Source organism: Ailuropoda melanoleuca, chromosome 10 (assembly GCF_002007445.2).
Source record: "Ailuropoda melanoleuca isolate Jingjing chromosome 10, ASM200744v2, whole genome shotgun sequence".
In the NCBI taxonomy this organism is placed as follows: Eukaryota; Metazoa; Chordata; class Mammalia; order Carnivora; family Ursidae; genus Ailuropoda; species Ailuropoda melanoleuca.
In genome coordinates this window covers 21,981,831-22,001,546 of record NC_048227.1, presented here as the reverse complement: position 1 = coordinate 22,001,546, position 19,716 = coordinate 21,981,831, and the positions used below count along the sequence as shown (strand labels likewise).

Here is a 19,716-nt window from a genome sequence, read left to right as displayed (position 1 = left end):
TATATGTGTGTGTGTGTGTGTGTGTATGTGTGTGTAAATTTATATACACACACATGCAAACAGTTCCTGGAAGAGAACTCTGAATGCTTTGCTAGCAAAACACTGTGGTGTGCAAACCTAGAACTCAATAGAAAAAAAAAAAAAAAGCCATTTATCTGAAGGCTGCATAGTGGAGAGAGTCTTCAGTTTACCTCATTCTTTGTAGCAGCCCATGATTTTAACAGGTTTTTGTAATAGGTACAAATAATCCCATACCTTTCTAGGTCCAATTTTAAGTTAAGCTAAAATTCTTTGTAGGGTTAATTTATTTGTATATGATAGTAGAAGGTAAGATCATGTAAAACCTTATAATTTGGGGAATCTGACACTATTTAAATTATTGGCAACTGTCGTCTGTTGTACAGAGGTTCTCTTTTTCTACTGGCTCAGTCTGTTACATGAGTAATGCATTTTCTATGTTCAAGCACACAACTTTACATAAATACAAAGTTCACTAGTAATACCAATTTATAATATTTTGGCTATCTACAACACTAACTGCACTCTGCTATAAAAACTGAATTTATGTTCTTTTCATCTGTAAGCATTACTAATACATCTGCTTTACCAAAAACCTGAGCAATACAATATTTTCTTTATATGCTATATGCCTTTGTTTGCTAAAAGCTAACATTTTTGCATTTACTTTAAAGGGCTGTACTAAACGCACAGCTTTAGGTTTTTTCCTAGAAGAAGCATTGCAGCTAACCCTCGAATCCACAAATAGTTTTAAAATACAGTATTTCTCTTCTCCACATTTCCCATGCTTTCATATCAGTGCTTAGTTGTTTTTCCAGATGAACACTATAGATAATCTCCTGTTTGAAATGTGGGGCAGGAGGCTCTTTCTTGGCAGTGGAGCTAAGTTTTTCTTCTTTCTAGTGAAACAGCAACCCAAATGTCCCTATCAGTAGAGTTAGAGTCCCGTGAGGTCCCTGCTTCACACAAACAGCCATGAGTGCACTGTTTTTTGAAAGCTCAATTATAAATTATAAAATGATTACTTCAGAAATGAGGCTGCCTCCTCAGATATTCAAAGTATAAAATGGAGGAGCCTAATGTGTTTCACACTGGCTTGTTTGACATTCATATATCTTACTGTTAATTCAGCAGTATTTTATTGTGAAAGAAAACCCCAGTGTTTCAGCTCACTCAGGAGTCAGGGTAAGAGGTGACCCACCACTGTGGTGCATTCCTTGAGTGTTCTGGGGGAATGTCACACTTTTCCTTCCCAGGGTCAAAGAAACCTGTGGGAAATGACTGAAGGAGACTATTTTTCCCCAAGTATTATGATGTCTAGTTAATTCTGAGAATACCACTGGACGTGTTCTATGGACATTTGGGATTGCAGTTCCCATTGTGATTTGATTGGTCCTCACTCAAATGGATCACTTTGAAGGAAAATTTTGGTTGTCACCATTATACCACTGAGATAAAATGTTAGCAAAGTATGGTTCAAATTAATTTATGATATGACCAAGAGCTTTTCTCTTCCAAAAGATGAATTTTATTGTAAATAGTTTCTCAAAATATTTTTAACTGGATCATGAGCATGGGGAGAGAAAGTTTCTCAGCTGCTAAGAATTTCCCCACTGTTTACTTCTTTCACTTACAGTGGTATTGCATATAAGATTATAAAATGTAAGGTTTTATTTGTATCTATTACCCAAACTATTAAGTTGTCTTTAATTTCATCATTGTCTTGGAGGTCCAGTGCATAAAGGGCTGATAGGGGAACACTCCCTCTAAACAGTCAGCACTCTAACCCAGGATTGAGACTGTCCCATCAAGTAGTATGTGAAGTCAAATCTTTGTACTCTTCCAGACCAATGAAATGGATTCATTCATATAAAATTCTATAAATCCTGTAAGTGAAAAGATAGACAACTGTCAGCAGTTGCTTTTAAAAAGGTCACTATAATAAGTACTATATAGTACAATATTAATTTATAGCAGGAAATCATATCTTGTAAACTGTATATAAAACACTGTTTTATGGTGCAATCATTTGTCAAACTTCTGTCTGTTACATTGTTTTTAGAGTGTGTGCATTCTTCTCATACCTAAGAACATCACTGTAAAATCTGCTGAAAACTATTTATAGGTTTTATTTGCACAAGACTTAAATTAGTTTGAAATTTTTGGAAGCTCCTATTGAACATGCCTAAACATCTGTAAACATGAAAAATCTTCAATTCATTAAAAACGAGCATTTCAGTATGATTCTTTCCAAAGGTAATCCATGTTCTATGTTGTTAATGTGTGTATGTAATTTTTCTGATTCTTCTACTTCTTATCCTATTTTCTCTTCCATTTGTTTTGTTTTTGAAGGATGGCTCCTCTTTTTTTTTTTTTTTAATGTTCTAAATGACCAAAACACTTCATTGGTTTTTGCCCTTTTGCCTAAAGCTTTGATATCCCTGCTTGATGTTCTGTGAATTCACTGTTTAATCTCTTAAGTACAATAATAGTCCTGGTGACATACAGTCTTTTGATTTAGAGGAAAGGCCCTGAAAAAGTATTGGAAACTAACTTTAGATATACTCTTAGCTATTATTTCGCATCGTGGGCTTCATGGGAAGAACATGTTGCATTTATTTTGTCTTTATTAAAAGACTACTAGCCACAAGTTACTCTGATTGTAGTAACTGTTTTATCAGCCCACTTTGACCTTCTTTTAAAAATTAAATTTACGTTCACAATTCAAAACAGTAAGCTGTCTTTCAGAACTAATTTTTGAAGGATAAAAATACATGAAGGAAAAACATGGCCTGTGTAGGTTGGATTCCCTACACAGGACTTATTAGTTGTATCACCTCAAGAGATTTTAGAGTTTGTGATCAAGGTCTGTATATTACCCCAAATTTTATTAAGAATTGTTTTCTAATTGGTTATAACATTTTTCAATTAATAGTTTCAAAACAAATTGTTAATACAAACTGTATAAAATGAACATAATTTTCTTCACTTGTATTTTTGTTATTGAGCAAGTTTATCAAAATAAATTGTCTACTAAAGAAACTAAAAAGGCTTCTATTGCTTTGAAATAAGCTTTGATTTTAAAAATTCATTTCAGAAGTTGGTTTCTTACAGAGGTTTTACATATTCACACAGTGACACTGCCGTGCCCCTTGGTTTTGTTTTGTTAGCGTCAAGGAGGGAGGAGGTCTCCCTGTTCCCATCTCCTTCCTTGGGAAGAGATGCCAGCAATATTCCAGAATATGGATTAGGCCATGTTTACGAGTAAGAAGAGTCACTCAATAATAAAGGACTACACAGATGTGGCTCTCTCTTCTGCATCATGTTTTTATGAACTGAGAGATCCACTGAGCCAAGGCCCTCAAAGCCAGCCATCTTGCTTTTCTCCCTCACACGTAGACCTAAGGCAATTCATCTTTGCTTCAGTCTTCCGTTTCTCCTTCACTGAAGACCAAAGGAGCTTAGCTTCTAAAATTTTAAAAATGGGGTCAAAGGAGAGGACAGAGGCCTTAAGTCTGTAGACTCATCCATGTGCTCCATCACAGCTTTACTGTAGTTTTCTCGAGGGGTCTCAGGATTAGCCCAGCCGAATAATAACTAATAATCAAATAAAGCACTACATTTACCCTTTGCTGCTGTTTCTCCATTATATGGCCTTTACAGGAGCCTCATGGGGAGTTGGAAAATAAAGTAGGAATTGGATGTTCTTGAGTTCTGGATCATAAAGTTCATCTTATCTTCTTGGGATGACCAATCGTCCCCATTTGCCGGAGACTGAGAGGTTTCCTGGGACCTGAGACTTTCAGTGCTCTAACTGGGAAAATTCCAGTCAAAAGGGATGAGCTGATCACCCTATCTTCACACCATCCAAATCTATCCTGATGTATAACACAGATGAGAGGTATTTGAAGAGTTCTATAAATATTACTGAATACGTCAATTGGAAATTGTAATGATAGACTTACACAACTTCGAAGAGAGTGGGAGAACACACTTTTCCTTCTCTTTGGTAATACCTTACCAAAAAAACCCAGACTAGCTTTAGAAACAACGTGAGGGTGCCTGGCTGGCTTAGTTGGTAGAGCATATAATTCTTGATCTTGAGGTCGTGAGTTCAAGCCCCACATTGGGGCCAAAAACATCCTGTAATAACATGAGTCCAAAGACACCTTATTTTGACTTAGTCTTCCACTAATTCTGTTCTAACCACTCTATGAGGAGATTATAGGAAAAACACCAAGACTGGAAGTCTGGGTTCCTCTTACGCAAAGTCAACTCTTCTGGGTCACAGTTACCCAGCAACAAAATAAAAGTAGGTATTTATAAATGGTATCAAAGATAGAAAGCATAATGCTGTATTATTTTTTTTAGAGTTTTGGTTCTTTTCCCAGGAGGAGAAAACAATGGGATGATATTCTCAAGCACATTCAGCCCCAGTTCCACGCACAGACTAAGACCACCCAAGATTAAATTTCAAGAAGAGATTTTTCAAGAGACTCAGAAGATTGTAGAGCTGGATGAAATCTAAAAGAGCACGTACAGTGTTTCCATTTTCCAGATGAAGAAACCAAGGCCTCAGAAAAGTATACTGACTTTCCCTAAGTCACACAACAGCAGAGCACCCACACAGGAAGAAATGTCTGTGGCAGATGGTCCTTGGACAGTTGACCTAAGACATCTATTCATGTTCCACAGCATCTGAACCAGTCTTCCTCCAGCTAATCTCCATCTACTCCATCCAGCTAATTTCTACCAAAGTAATCTCAACACAAAAGAAAGCATATCATTTCTCTGAGTTCCTGTCATTCCTACTCTACAGAATGAAGTCCACACTTCTTTAGCATAGTTTCACGATCTGGCTTCAGTCTGTCTCTTCGCTGTTTTTACCCACCACTGTATCTCTCCTTACACGGCCAAACCCGCTCGTCTCCATTCTTTCACTACACCTGCTCTTTGTCTTGGCTGTGACTGCACTCCCTCCTCGCAGTTTTCCCTAATCCCTCTCATATTTGAAACATACCTAATTTTTTGTGCTTTCTCTTTGGTTTATACCTCTCTGATAGAACTTACTTGAGGCGAGTAGACTGCTTAGATTCAAATCTCAGTTCCAAGATACTAGCTGTGTGAAACCCTTGATAAATCACTTAGCCTCTGTGAGCCTTGGTTTTTTCACCTGTAGAATGGGGTTAACAGTACCTATGTCATAGGGTTATTGTTGGTTTAAATGAGAAAGCATGGAAAGTGCCTGGCTCATAGTAAGTATTCAGATGTTAGTTTGCTGCTGTTCTTATTAATAAACACCTCCCTGTCACTAGATTATAAACTCTTTTTTTTTTTTTAAAGATTTTATTTATTTATTCGACAGAGATAGAGACAGCCAGCGAGAGAGGGGAACACAAGCAGGAGGAGTGGGAGAGGAAGAAGCAGGCTCATAGCGGAGGAGCCTGATGTGGGGCTCGATCCCATAACGCCAGGATCACGCCCTGAGCCAAAGGCAGACGCTTAACCGCTGTGCCACCCAGGCGCCCCGAGATTATAAACTCTTGAATGCAAGGAATGTGGCTTTCTCATTTCCCTTAAGAGACCTGGCACATTGCTTTACATGTGAATTGAATTATCATAATTAAATTTGGGGCTAGGTTATAAAGGAAAATTATGAAACTGTATTTGAGAGACTTAGCCACCTATCTGCCAGGATCGTTTCAGTGAAATTCTTTCTGAAAGCAGAAGCTTTCCTAGATCAGCCCTTGCAAGTAAATGTGGTTATTTTATTGGTAGGTATTTGACTGTATAATATGCCAGTTTCATTGACTTCCTTAGGATTCAAGACCTAAGACCTTTACTACTCAAGACTCTTTGTGGACTGAAGACCCTTTCCTACCGAATTCATAGTGCTCCAGTGTTGATACCAATACAAAGAGGACCAGGATGATGCAAGCACCCTGTTGATCCTGAGAGAACTCTCTGGAGGCTTCTTCAAGCTTTTGGGTTCTCAGCTATCTTGAAGCCATATATTTGGTATGTTTTGCAAAGACTTGGTTCTGCCAAGATGGTTTTAATTTTTCTGCTAAGAGGAACGGACTCAAGGATTTGATCTCATTTTAGATGCAGTTATCCCCAACCGGCCCTGTTATGGCCCTTTAGTAAATAACTGCCATTGTATTTGGTCACTATTAAATCAATCCCTATTATCTGTCAGAGCAAGTCAGTAAAATAAATGCTGTGTCCTGACTCTGGCACTCCTTTCATGTTTAAATATTTAATTTGGTTATCTTAGACAATTCAAGTATTTTCTTAAATTAAAAAACAGCTCATTCTTTTACATTGCTTTGTTCTCTGTGGCAAAATGCAAATGCAGTCGAAGAACCAATCTAAACCCTTTCCATTATGCATAATAAATTGCTCTGGGAAAAATAATCCACATATCTAAGAAAGCTTTTAACTACCTTGTATTTCCCTAACGTCATTAGTAAGTAGCAGAGTGGACTCCTACTGTGGTGTCACCCCCACTCACACACACCATTCTTAACACTTTACCTCATTTCTGCTGTTTCAGGGTCATCAGTAACTTTTTATTGTCCTAAGTGCTGTTGTGGAGAAGGAAGTTACCATAAGCCTAAACTGGGGCAAAGGGATTTTTTTGTTTTTTTACAGTAACGCGTCCATAAAATTAAAAAGAAAGTATAGGAAATTAAAAATCCCCCCTCAACCCACCTTCCAGAAATTACCATTATTATATATATATACATACATACATATATACATATGTCGTGTATGTGTTTGTGTGTGTGTGTGAGATGGTTATGTCCTGTTCGGTTTTAACAAAAGCAAGAAATACTATACATGCCTGCCACTACTTTCTTTCTTACTTTATGATGGATGTCTTTCTGTGTCAGTAAATATAAATCTTCTGCATTTTTAGCGGCTGTACTGTGTGTGTGTGTGTCCTCCCTTGTTCATTTAGGTAGTTTCCAAGTTTTTTGCTGTTACAAATAATGCTGCTTGAACTTAGGCCTTAGATAACAGAAACTTCCCGAATACCATGATAACCTGACATTCTAACTGAAGCGTATCAACTGCCCTATGAAAAGCAGTACATATATTTTTAAATATTGTGGTTAAGAAATAGTGGCATTCATGGGGCGCCTGGGTGGCACAGCGGTTAAGCGTCTGCCTTCGGCTCAGGGCGTGATCCCAGCGTTATGGGATTGAGCCCCACGTCAGGCTCTTCTGCTGTGAGCCTGTTTCTTCCTCTCCCACTCCCCCTGCTTGTGTTCCGCCTCTCAGTGGCTGTCTCTCTCTCTGTCAAATAAATAAATAAAATCTTTAAAAAAAAAAAAAGAAATAGTGGCATTCAATAAGAGTTTGGAGGAGGAAACTAATATTAAATTCATGCTATGTGTTTTTCCATATGTCATCTTAATCCTCCTCCTAAGGTGAGGTGGAGGTGGTACTTTATAGACCAGAATACCATGCATCAAAGGGGGAATAATTTACCCAAGGTTCAGTACCTACTGTTGAATCTGGGTTTCAGGCTTAGGTTCTCTGACTTCAAATCGAGGACTGCTTCTGTCCTGGCTAGTGTGAAGGAAATAAAAATAGCGTGTCCCAGTTGCATGATTTCTTGGCTCAGACACGAGCAACTGAATCTATGGTTTGCTTCTTCTGGATGTGGAATGCAAGCAACCATAAAAGGTAGTCCTGCTTAGAAACAACCTATAAATATTATATATTTTGTTGGGGAGAAAGTATGTAAGTTATTAAGCTGTTTGTGTTCAATCTTCCATCATTCCCCTCTCACTGTCAAGCTTTCTGCAATCCTGCTAAGTGGTAGCTTCACTGATTGATGAACTAGATGATGTCACCCTAAAATTGTTAATTTTACTGGGACCCTTTTGGGAATTGAGCACTCAGGGAAATTTCCCCAAACAGGCTCTATCTTGTCCCCTCTATAGCACTTAAAAAATCAAGTAACCAGGGGCACCTGGGTGGCTCAGTCGTTAAGCGTCTGCCTTTGGCTCAGGGCATGATCCCAGGGTCCTGGGATCAAGCCCTATATCTGGCTCCTCCGCTGGGAGCCTGCTTCTTCCTCTCCCACTCCCCCTGCTTGTGTTCCGCCTCTCAGTGGCTGTCTCTCTCTCTGTCAAATAAATAAATAAATAAAATCTTTTTTTAAAAAATCAAGTAACCAGATCCCTTCTACCTTGTTGATAAGAAGTCTACTGGTTATTAGGTCACCCTAGGGCTGTGCAGAGGTCCATGGTTCAAACATTAGAAAGCCCCCTCCAGTCATTTGTCAACTGTCTACACTTATTGCTGCTGAGACATCAACTATTCCAGTCTGAATGGAGAAGTAGTTCTTGTCCCTCCCACGCCTGGGCCATGCTGAAGTTCGCTGAGCTGGGAAGACTTTCTCGCTGGACTGAGGACGCATTTCCTTAGGTCTTGGCATCTCAAAGTGTTGCTACCAAACACTGAGCAGGCCCCTGCTCCTTCTGATTTTCGGATACCTGATTTCTTGACCTCTGTCTCTTTCTTCTCCCCTTTGGCTTCCCTGAGAGGCATGTTTGTCTAGTACCCATGTCCCCTTCTTTGGTTCAAAACAAAACAAACCCAGCTTTTTTCAAGGGGCTGATGGCACCTTCTGGCTCCAAGACCAGACGCAGAAGCCAGGTCAGGCCAATCAGAGCCACAGTGATTGTTTCAGAAATGAATGGATCACATGACCAAGCCAAGCCTGGGCCTTTCCTGAAGCTCCTTGGGAAAGAGATGCTGAACTTCTTGGGAAAGAGGTGCTCTTCTTTTAGGGTTGCTAAGTTGGGGTGGGGGGTAGCTGAGTGCTGCTGGTGTCCAAGTTTGCCAACCGCTCACGAAGAGCCTGCTTAAGAATAAAGCCATCACAGAAGAAAGGAGCTGAAAAATGGAGACAGACTTCTATTAACATCATATTAGCCTTTGGATCAAGCCATGTCCACAGGCAGAAAATCCTTCGATATTTCTGTTGTTTGAGCAAATAAATTCCCTCTTTTCCTTAAGCCAGTTTGAGTTGGGTTTGTCTCTTTTAACTGAAAGAATCTTGATACACTCACACTTCTCTTGACATTAAACGCATGCTTCACCTCCCATGCTTTGGCACGTCACTTCAATCTTTCAGTTAGCTTAGGATTTTACGAAAAAGAAATGTTGACTTCAGGCTATTTCTCAGCCCAACAAAAAGCACCTGCTACTGGCTTGAAATGGGGGAAAGAAAGCAAAATACAAGGTAATATCTAAAAATTTGTTGCACAGCAATACTGTCTTAGTCTGTTCGGGCTGCCATCACAAAATACTTGTAGACGAGGTGGCTTACGGAACACAAACCTGATTAGATGTTAAGTAGACTTACTGTGGTATCATTTTTGTAATATATGCATCTATCGAATTATGGTATACACATGAAACTAATACAATGTAATGTGTCATATCTCAATTTTAAAAAAAGGAAACCAAAGGGGGTTTTAAACGCTGAAGACAAAAATCATCGAAGTCACCACTATCTGCTTATTCCAAAACAAAAGGATTATAGACTAAATATGGCACACTACAGTATTTATCAAAGAGTTAAAAGAGCTTTGGAATTCTTTTTTTTCCCAGATTTGAAAAAAATTAAAAAAGGTACTTATGAGCTTGCTGTGAACTGGAGAAAAAACTTTGTTTTTAGGGTCTATACTTTTAAAATAAAGCCCCTAGATTCATACATTTTATTTTTTGTGTCTTTATCTTACAGAAATAAAAGCTCACAGTGCACAAAGATGTAGAACAGTGTCCATTGCCACATCGATTTAAAAAAAATTATTTCTCACAGTTCTGGAGGCTGGAAATCCAAGATCAGGGTGCCAGCATGGTCGGGTAAGGGTCCTCTTCTGGGTTGCAGACTTCTTATATTCTCACAGGGCAGAAGGGGCTAGGGGCTCTGTCTTCTTTAATGAGAGCACTAATCCCATTCATGAGGGCTCTCCCCTCATGACCTAACTGCCTCCTATAGGCCCCGCCTCCTAATACCATCACTTCAGGGGGTAAGTTTCCAACATATGACTTTTTGGGGGGTGAGGGGGGACACGCATTCAGACCATAGCAAATGATCATTTAAGGAGATAGACATAACAAATCTACGTGTGTATTCCATAATAATGGAACCTCAAAGTACAGGAAGCAAAAATAGAATTAATGGAAGAATTAGGGAATCACACCATCCATATATCTTGGGCAATGGGAACAGGTTACAGCTCCTAAATAAAGACCAGAGATGAGTTGACCCTGATCAGGTTCCAAAAACCTAAGGTAACAAACACAAATTCCTGTTGTGCTCTAATTCTTTAATGGGGCCCAAATGAGCTACAGACCATCTGAGGAGAGCTGAGAAAGATGGTACCCACACATAGCTTTCCTCTTGCCTGGTCATAGAGGCTGAAAATCTTACTCCACTTTATCCATCTGGCACAAATACATCCAGAATATGTGTATCATGTAAGCTCAAGTAGAAAAAAGCAGTAACAATGACTTTTCAATGTTGGGCTTTATTTCTGGTAAAATGTTGAGACCCTTTGTATCCAGGAGCCAAGGAAAGTATGAAAGTATAAAACCGTCTTGGGCCCTCATGTCTTTAAAAGTGGTGTCTCAAAGCTAGCCAGCCCCTTCTACCCAGGATTTCCAGTAGGGTGAGCACAAGGGCCCTCACCCCTTGTTCACAGAGTAGCCATTAGTTGGTTGCTCTCAGCCTCTTGTAACTCTTCCTTTTTCCATACCTCTCTCTGATCTCCCTTCTCTCCTGCCTTGTTGGTTTTGATGCCCTCCCAAATGCCACACTACTGTTAACCATGACTACTGCCCACAGAGACTGGTGGTAGGTAAGCAGTTTCTATTTTGAGGGGTTTTGTTGTTTCTGATCTGGCCTATAGGAGCCACTGCTAGTTCAACATAGGAAGAGGTTCTCTGGTGTATGATGGTTACCGCAAGGAGCACATGTTCTAAATTATCAAATTGAAGGTTCTGAAAGTGAAGACAGTCATTTGAGAAATTACCTAGAAAAAGTAAATGGAGATCCCTTAGCCTCTTACGAGCTGGTTGACATGGGGTACATCACTTCATCTCTCTTGACTTCCATAAAAGAAGGCGTTGAAGAGGTTCCCCAGTTATGGTCGAAGGGCTGGTTACATCATAATCACCAGGGACCATTGTTACAGATTCCTGTTCCCACACTCTACCACAGTTCTGTATCAGTCTCCCAAATGGGAATGTTACGTATGTTTCGTTAACAAACAACCCAGATGATTCTGATGGGCACCTGGGTTTGGCAACCACGGCAGTAGACGATCTCTTCTGACACTAAGAGGTCACTGAGCCCGCTGCTGTATTAGCCAGGTTTGGGTGGGCCTGGACCTGGTGGAGGTGAGGAAATGCCAGACCTCTCTCAGGACGTGTGTTTGAGGGGACCCAGGGACTCTGAGAAGGAGGAGACCGTTACCAGCTTTCATGCCTGGCACGGTGCAGGTTCTCTGCTACCTGTCTTCAGTTCCCACCACGGGAAGACAGCATGTACCAGGGCTCTACTGGTCTAAACCATAGTTTTCTGCTGACCCAGAGATTCTAGAAATAGAAGTCCAAATCCTGCTTCCAGGCTTTTGTAGGGGTGGAGAAAAGCAGAGTGCCTGGGGAAAGGCTGTTATCAACGACGAAGTGGTACTGTCTTCCGCGGGGTGAGGGAGTTTTCCCCTGTCCCTGCCTCAGGCTGCAGTGGTGCAGTCTGTTACCTTGGAGACCAGCTAACACTTCCTGGCAGGGCGAGCTCCACTGTTGAGTTGCTTGGAAGAGCTTAGAGGAAGTGGGAACCAGGAAAAGCAGAGTCCTGGGATGACCAGGGGCCCCTCTCCCAAAGATGGAGAAATGAGAAATGCAGGTGAGGGTGAGTGTCACAGGGTTAGCAGGATGGTAAGAGAGGGGGTGGGGCACACCCAGACACTGAGCTCTGGACCCAGTAAAAGAGGTTTAGGGAGCCTGGGCCCATGAGCCTCTGCCCCCTACATGCCAGGCGCTGTGCTGGGTACTGGGGGTGCAACCACAGACAAGGAAGTAGTGGGGCTGCTCAGGAGAAGGACCATGACAACTTGGTATGAGGCAGCGGTGGGGGGGGCAGCAATAGGAGGAAATGATTTCCTTCCTGGGGCTTGGAGGGCAGCAAATGGTGTTCAGGAGACTTGCTGGGTTTTCTTGTCAAACGAAAAGGGCTAAGGGTGTTTCTAGAAGTGGGTCCAACTTGAACAAAGAAGGGTATGAAATAGTAAGGTGCATGTAAGTAGGGGTTGCCAGGGACCATAGACGGCTAAGAGGTAAGGTGGAGGAGTCCGCAAGGAACAGGTCCTGAAAAGAATGGTAAACACTGCAAGGAAGGTTCAGCTTGATGATCCACAGCACGGAGGGGCCATGGCAGGTTCCAAACAGGTGGGCAACTCGGCATGTCAGAAAAATCATTCTGGCAGCAGAATGTAAAATGGATTGGACGGGGGCAAGACTTAGACTGTCTGGCCATTCAAAATACAAACCCTGGGGATGGCTTTACCCCAGATGTTCAGGAGAATCTGGCTATTAGCAAACCAGGCAGTTGGCAGGAGGCTTTCTCTTATCCATTAACCAGGGCTATTACCTTGTTCACTTTGACCGTGATGCCATCTCCCAGGGGCCAGCCTACACATTCTCTTCCCCATCCGAGCCCAGCCCCCCAGGGCAACGTGGCCCACCTTTATCTAAACTCTAGACCTGCCCTGAGCGCACTTATTCAACAAATGTTTTTCGAGCAGTACTATGTTCCAGGCACTGACTACACAAAAGGCTTCTACTAGTGACCATACTAAGTCCCTGCCCTCATGGATCTTACTCTTAGTGGGTTGACGGGTGGGGGAGAAAGGTGGTAAGTAAATAAATAACATAGTACTTCAAGATAAAACACATTCTGGAGAAAACAAAGCAGGGTGGAGGGGGTAATATTTGAGATGGGGTCGTCAAAGAAGCCGTCTCTAATGAGGTTTCATTTGAGCAAAGATGGGAAGGTTAGGGCTGTGTCCAGTTCATCTCTGCCTTCCCAGTACCAGCTCTTTCTGGCACCCAGCAAACACCCTAAAGATGTTCATGGGATGAGTGATTGCTTACATGTCCTATGCTGAAGCACTTGAAGAAGCAGGACATTCTTCTAATGCTGTTCTGCATTTCTATACTACTCTATTTACAAAGCTCTTTGACATTCTCAGTGTCGGGGTTCAGTCTCTTGACAACAGTGCTGAAGCAGGCAGGGCAGGTACTAGGAACCCCATTCCATTCTGCAGAAGAAGAAACCCAAGGTCCAGTGCTTTCTAGAACACCACAGTGTGTCGTGAGTTTTATGCCGACCACACCCTCCTGCTCCATCAGCCACACCAGTCACCCTAGAATCCAGTCGTGCAGGCCTCTGAATTCATTAGATTGTTAATCACTCACTGAAAAGAGGGAACTGGGACACTGTGGGGTGTCCAGTGTTCACGAGGCATTTCTATTGCGACAGTCTCTGCCACTGAGCTCTCAGCCAAGCGTCCTGAAGGAAAGCCAGCTGTTTTTTAAATATTTTTTAGCATTAACAACATTGCCACATTATCTTGGTGCTTCCCCCAAAACAAAGCATCCTCTGAGTAAAAGATTAAAGACCCCAGAGAGAAAAGCAAGTTGCTGTACCATCATTAGGCTATTTTATTTAATGATTTCATAAGAACACTTATTTTTCAAGCTGCAACTCCCAAGTTTCTCACTTGCTGTCTCTTAGCCAATATTTTTTTGGTTGCAAGTAACAGAAGCCAAATGAGCTAGCTTAAGCAGAAAGATGGGGAATTATAAGGAACAGGGTTTTTCATGGAACCCAAGAGCAGAAAGTGAAGGCAGTTCTCACAAGTGCCTGGGATCAGCATTTAGATATTCAAGAACTGAGGCAGTTTCTCAACCTCCTCCTCTCTCTTCACCTTCCCTTCCCCAAGTATGGATTGCTTGCCAGTTCCTGCTCTCTTGTAACTTACAGTCAAATGGGAGAGAGACACCAATTTTTAAAAATCACAGTAAAGAATGTATCATTCTAAATTAAAAGTATTCTGAAAGAACACATTTCTGTGAGAGTTTACATAACACTAAAGGAACCTGAAATACAGTAGGAGGGTGAAGAAGAGTTCCCCGAGAAAGTGACACTTAGGCTGAAATATCAAGAATGAGTTGGGGGAGGGGAAGGGGATGTTCCAGAACAGACACAGCACGTGAAAAGGCCCTGTGGTTAAAGGAACTGCATAACATTCCAGGAATTGAAGGGAGGGGATCATGGAACACAGAATGGGGGAGCAGGGGAGCAGGGGAAAAGTTGAGAGGTAGGTGGGCAGCAGCCAGATCATGCAAGACCTCAAATGCTATCCTAAGAATCTTAGTCTTCATCCTAGAAATGAAGGGAAGCCTTTGAATAGTTTGAAGCAGGAGGGAGAAGAGGGGGTGTGACGTTGGGTTTGTATTTTTAAAAGATCACTCTGGCTTCAGTGAGTACAGACTGGACAGGAGTGTCTGAGGGAATGTGGCTTGGCCAGTTAGGATCTACTGCCATTGTCTGTGGCAGAGATGACAGTGGCCTGGACAGATAATGTCACTGGAGACAGAGGTAAGTGGGGAGATTTAAGAGGGGGAAAATTGACAAGATTAGGTGATGGATTGGATACGGGGAATGAGGTATCAGGAATAATTCCTACGTTTCTGACTCATATAAGTAGATGGAGAGTGGCTCTTTTCTCTAAGCTAGAAAACACTGAAAAGAGGATAGGTTTGTAGGGAATATGAATTCAGTCTTGGACATGTTGAGTTTGAGGTACTCCAGGTGGAAATATCCAGTGTCGATGAATACAGTCTGCAGTCAGAGTGGGAGGTCCGGATTTTTTGACGTGCCATTGGGGGTCACTGATGTGTGTACATGGTAGTTGAGGCCATGGACCAGGAAGGATAAGACTGCCTGGGAAAAGAGGATAGAGAAGGGTAGAGAAGGCACAATTTAGCCTTGAGGAACACCGACTTAAAATGCTCTGATAGAGGAGAATGAGCCTAGAAGGGAGACTGGGAAGGAGCCAGCAGAGAGGAAGGAAGAAGGCTGGAGAGAATGGCCCCAGGGGAACCAAGCCAGGGAAGGACCACTCACTCCTCTTTATCTGAAGACAGACTTTTTCCTGCTTCTGAATGCACATGGTGGCCCTATAGCTCTTAATTCTGAATTCCCAGAGAAGATCTGATGGATCCATCTTGTTCCTGTCCACCGCTGACTCTAAGCTGTGAGGGTAGTCTGCAGGGTCACCCCTTTGAGTGCGGATGTCATTCACAAAGAAAAGAATTCAACCTCATTTCAGTATTTTTCCTTCTCCTCCCCTTTCTTAAAATCGTTATAGTCACTTGTTGCCCTCTCCACTCAGTCCAGCCCTCACCATACATGGCCACCTACTTTCTGTCCTTCATGAATGTCTAATCTCAAGGTCAAGCCTTGGCTGACCACCCTAGCTATGCAAAACAGTTCTCTTTCTTGATTATTCTCCATCATATCATCCTTTTTTTCCCTAAGATTTTATTTATTTATTTGAGAGAGAGAGACAGAGCACAAGCAGAGGGAGCTGCAGGCAGAGGGAGAAGCAGTCTCCTCTCAGAGCAAGGAGCCCGATGCAGGACTCGATCCCAGGACTCTGGGATCATGACTTGAGCCAAAGGCAGATGCTTAACCAACTGAGCCACCCAAGCACCCCTCCATCATATCATCCTGTTCACGTCCTGCTTAGCATTTGCCACAATTTCTATATATACTATATTTAATTTTTTAACACCCATCTTCCCCCTCTAGAGTGTAAGCTCTAGCTCAGTGGTTCTCAACTGGGGATGACTGTGCCCCCTCCCAGGAGATGTTAGGCCATGTCTAGAGACATTTTTGGTTGTCACAACTTGGGAGGCAGGAATGCTGCTAAGCCCCCCACAATGCACAGGACAGCCTCTCAACCAAGAATGACCCTGTCCAAAATGTCAAAAGTGCTGAAGTTGAGAAGCCTCTGTTCCCTTGTTCACCATTGTATCCTCGGCACCTCGCACAAAGCCTGATACCTAGGAGGTGTTCGATGAGCATTAGTGAAGAGATGAATGACAGAAGAGTTGACTATAGATACCCCCCAACGCTGTTGTCTCTACACTGCATTTATCTTTCTCTTTTCTGGTATTCCTTTTCTCCCTAGGAAAATAAGTGTTGGGTGCTTTTATAATGGCTACACATACTAGTCCTGTCTTCCATGGTCAAGATAATATGTTTCTGGAAGATCATTGGTAAGCATCCTCTCTGATTTTTAAAATAAAGACAGCAGCAATGACATTTCGTTCCAGGTAGTCAAGGGGGGAAATACCTGCCTCAAAGCGAGACTGGATAAATGGTCATGGCATCATCTTATGCCTGAGGACTTCCATCTTCTCACTACCGGAATGGTGGAATAAAAAGTGTTAAGAACTTGGAGTCCTCCTTTTATCAGGGCTCTACAGGGACCCTTCCCAGTTTCCATACAGAGATGAAAATGGCTCTGGAGACCCTGGCAATGTGGAGGCAATGTCTAGTGCGGGGACACTGACCGGTCACTCACTGTGTGTTTTGTAGCATGAGGAGAAACAATTGCAGAGATCCCAAGAAGCAGTTGGACCAGAAGGACCTCCGTGGACTTGGCCAAAATCCAGACAATGGACTACTGGTTACACATGTTAACCAGACACAGGACTTACTGGTAAATGCAGTAGTGTTTTAACTGAGTCACAGTGCTTACATATCATAGTCAGGGAATGCACGATGTGTTAAACTCTGGGTGTTTCTTCTTTTTTTTTTTTTAAGATTTTATTCATTTATGAAAGAGTGTGTGTGTGTGAGAGAGAGAGAGCATGAGCAGGGGGGAGGGAGGAAGAGCCGAGGGAGAAGCAGGCTCCCCCCTGAGCAGGGATCCTGCCTTGGGGCTGGAGCCCAGGACCCTGAGATCAGGACCCAAGCCAAAGTCAGATACTTAAGGGACCTAGCCACCCAGGCGCCCCCACTCCTGGTGTTTCTTTCTTCACATAGGATCACAGGATAGAAAACAATTAGTTAAATGTTCATCTCTGAACCTCTGCCTTTAGAAATGACAGGAATCTCTATGCTGTTTATAGAAATTTTGATAAGCCTTCTTGGCCATATCATTAAACATTCAGGAGTATATGAAGCCTGTCTGCATTATCAAAGCCTGAAGACTAGGGAATGTAATTCTAAAATTCCCCTTTCTGAGATTTGTCTTTCTTTTAGGATTCCCAAAAACCTAGATCCAAAAATCAGTTTCAGAAAGTGCTATCAGAGCAAGAGCTTTGCAGCAAGAGAATTAACTTCTAGAATAACCAGAACTGTGGTTTTAGGCTGACTCTCAATGTGTCAATGAACTGTTTTCTGTCCCACGATGGTGGGTGGATGGTCTAGAACTCAGAATTCACTCTACCATAGAAACTATTGTCATCAGGAGTGGTTAGGTGCAAGCCTGGCCTAGAGTCACCTACCTAATCCATAGGAGAGCTTAAAGATGATATCTTTGAAATGACAATCTGTCAAAAACAGTACAGTTTTAACGCTAGCAATCAGACAATCAGGAAAATGGTCCTGTTTTACTTTCCTCAAGAATTGGTACTAATAGGAAAGTAATTTTAATGAAAAGAAAATGAGGAAACATCAACAGTCGTGAGATTCTGGGGGATTCTTTCAATGACTTCAGATGTTGATAATATGAGTCTTCACTTCATCTAATTTCATAGCAAATACGTGACTTCCCCGGTGGGCAAGGACCACTCGGACCCTTATCAGCCACAGCTGGGACCTCCTTTACCTCACAAATGAATAGCAGTGGGAAAGAGAGAAAGGATTGTCCCAACACAAAGATCTTCCTACTCTCGATGTGAATCACATACCTTAGTATGTAATCAGCACGCCCTACAGCCAAAATGTATAATGCTATGTGTCAATGGTGGATCTTCAAATATTAATCATACAAAATTCATATCCTAAAATACGATAGATCATTTCCAATGCAAGTAAAATGGAAGGAAGGTGAATTACCATTCTACCATGAGAGGAGCTATCACCAAGGAGTTGGTTGAATCCTGAGAGATGAAGAGAGTGACATCTAGTGTTCATACAATGTAAAGCAGCGTTTCCCTAAGTGCGAGACGGGGACCATGAATTTTAGGTGGTGCCGTCTAAGGGCCGAATATTAATTAGCATAAAATCGTAAAAGAAAGTTATCTTTTTAGTCAGTTCCCCTCAATCCTTCATGAAGATAGTCACAGTTAAGTGCTAACGTGAGCTATGCAGCTTGAGTTTGAATCCCAGCCGTGTCACTTACCAGCTGTGTGACTTTGGGAAAATCGCTTGTATTCTCTGTGCCTCAGTTTCCTTGTCAGCAAAATGGGGTAATGACGGAAACGACTTTGTAGAATTAAATGAGTCAATATATGGACAGTGCTTGACACATAATAAGTGCTATTTAAGTGTTTGCTCTATTAGTGTTGTTAACACTTCTTTAACGCTTGCTAATTTCCTTTTGAAACAGGGCGGTGAGCAGGCCTCAGGCACAGAACTGAGGGCTTACAATAGTAGCTAGCTGGCATATAATAGCAGCATTTCATTTTCACTGAGGGGGAGATGCAGATCGTTGCTGGGATCTGTTAATGCGGCAGCACTCAAGGCTGTGTGCTGCTATTGCTTCAAACGCCCGTTTTGCAGGTGAAAAAAGAGCCCCACGGACTTGCCTGGCATCACAAAGCAAGTAGATGGGAAAACCCCACCTACTGCGCTCCTTTCTTCTTTCCCACCTGCTCTTCTTCTTCTTTGGACTTTCTTCTTCCTGTGTCCTCTACCCTGTCTGGTGGAGCTCTATCAGCTACCTGCAGAGTTTTCAACCCTTTGTCCCCCACCTCACCCACTATAGTGAAAGCCCTGGTCGATACAAGCCCAAGAAACACCCACCTGGGGTTCAAGCAGGCAACCAGGAGATGGGCGCAGCCATCTCTAATAGAGATGGGGGTCCTGGTGGGTTAAGCGGTGGGCAGGCCCATTCCCCAGCCATCAGATGATGCTGTGGGGCAATTTCCATCATAGTGGGATCATTCCCTCTCTTACGATGCTGTACCACACCCAGAGGGAGTCATGGCCAATTCTGGCAACATTTACATCCTATGTGTATCACATAGTGATTGTGCTGGAAGCCTGGTCTGAACCAGGCCTTGCACACCTTCCCAGCCCCTTCTCATGTCACGTTACACACCCAACCGCCATGGCCAACTTTCTGCTCTACAAACGCTCTGACCCCTTCCCCACTCCATGCCTCTGCCTGGAATGAGCGTTTCCTAGCTATGCACAGGGCCAACTCCTTTTTCACCTCCAGATCTCGGCTCACACCGGCCTTCTCTGACCCCCCCCCCATCACCCTGCTCACTGCCTATCACATTGGGCTCCATGTTCTTCCTGGAACTGTTTCTTTCTGAAATTATATACACTGATTTCATCTTTTCTCTATTCTCTACCTACCCACACTAGAATGTAAAGTTCAAGAAGGCAAGAACATTTCTCTCTTGTTCACACTGTAGCCC

At 42.4% G+C, this 19,716-nt stretch overlaps 1 protein-coding gene across 1 annotated transcript in view; it reads left to right on the top strand.

The window, feature by feature from the left end:
• Positions 1–19,716, top strand: part of VWA3A (von Willebrand factor A domain containing 3A) — a 75,256-nt gene that overhangs the window by 5,921 nt on the left and 49,619 nt on the right. The window contains exons 2-5 of the mRNA XM_011233404.3: positions 4,410–6,036; positions 9,785–9,906; positions 16,308–16,395; positions 16,718–16,841. Of these exons, the coding sequence (XP_011231706.1) occupies positions 16,334–16,395; positions 16,718–16,841 (186 nt within the window). The 5' untranslated portion in view covers positions 4,410–6,036; positions 9,785–9,906; positions 16,308–16,333. The remainder of the gene's footprint in view (positions 1–4,409; positions 6,037–9,784; positions 9,907–16,307; positions 16,396–16,717; positions 16,842–19,716) is intronic.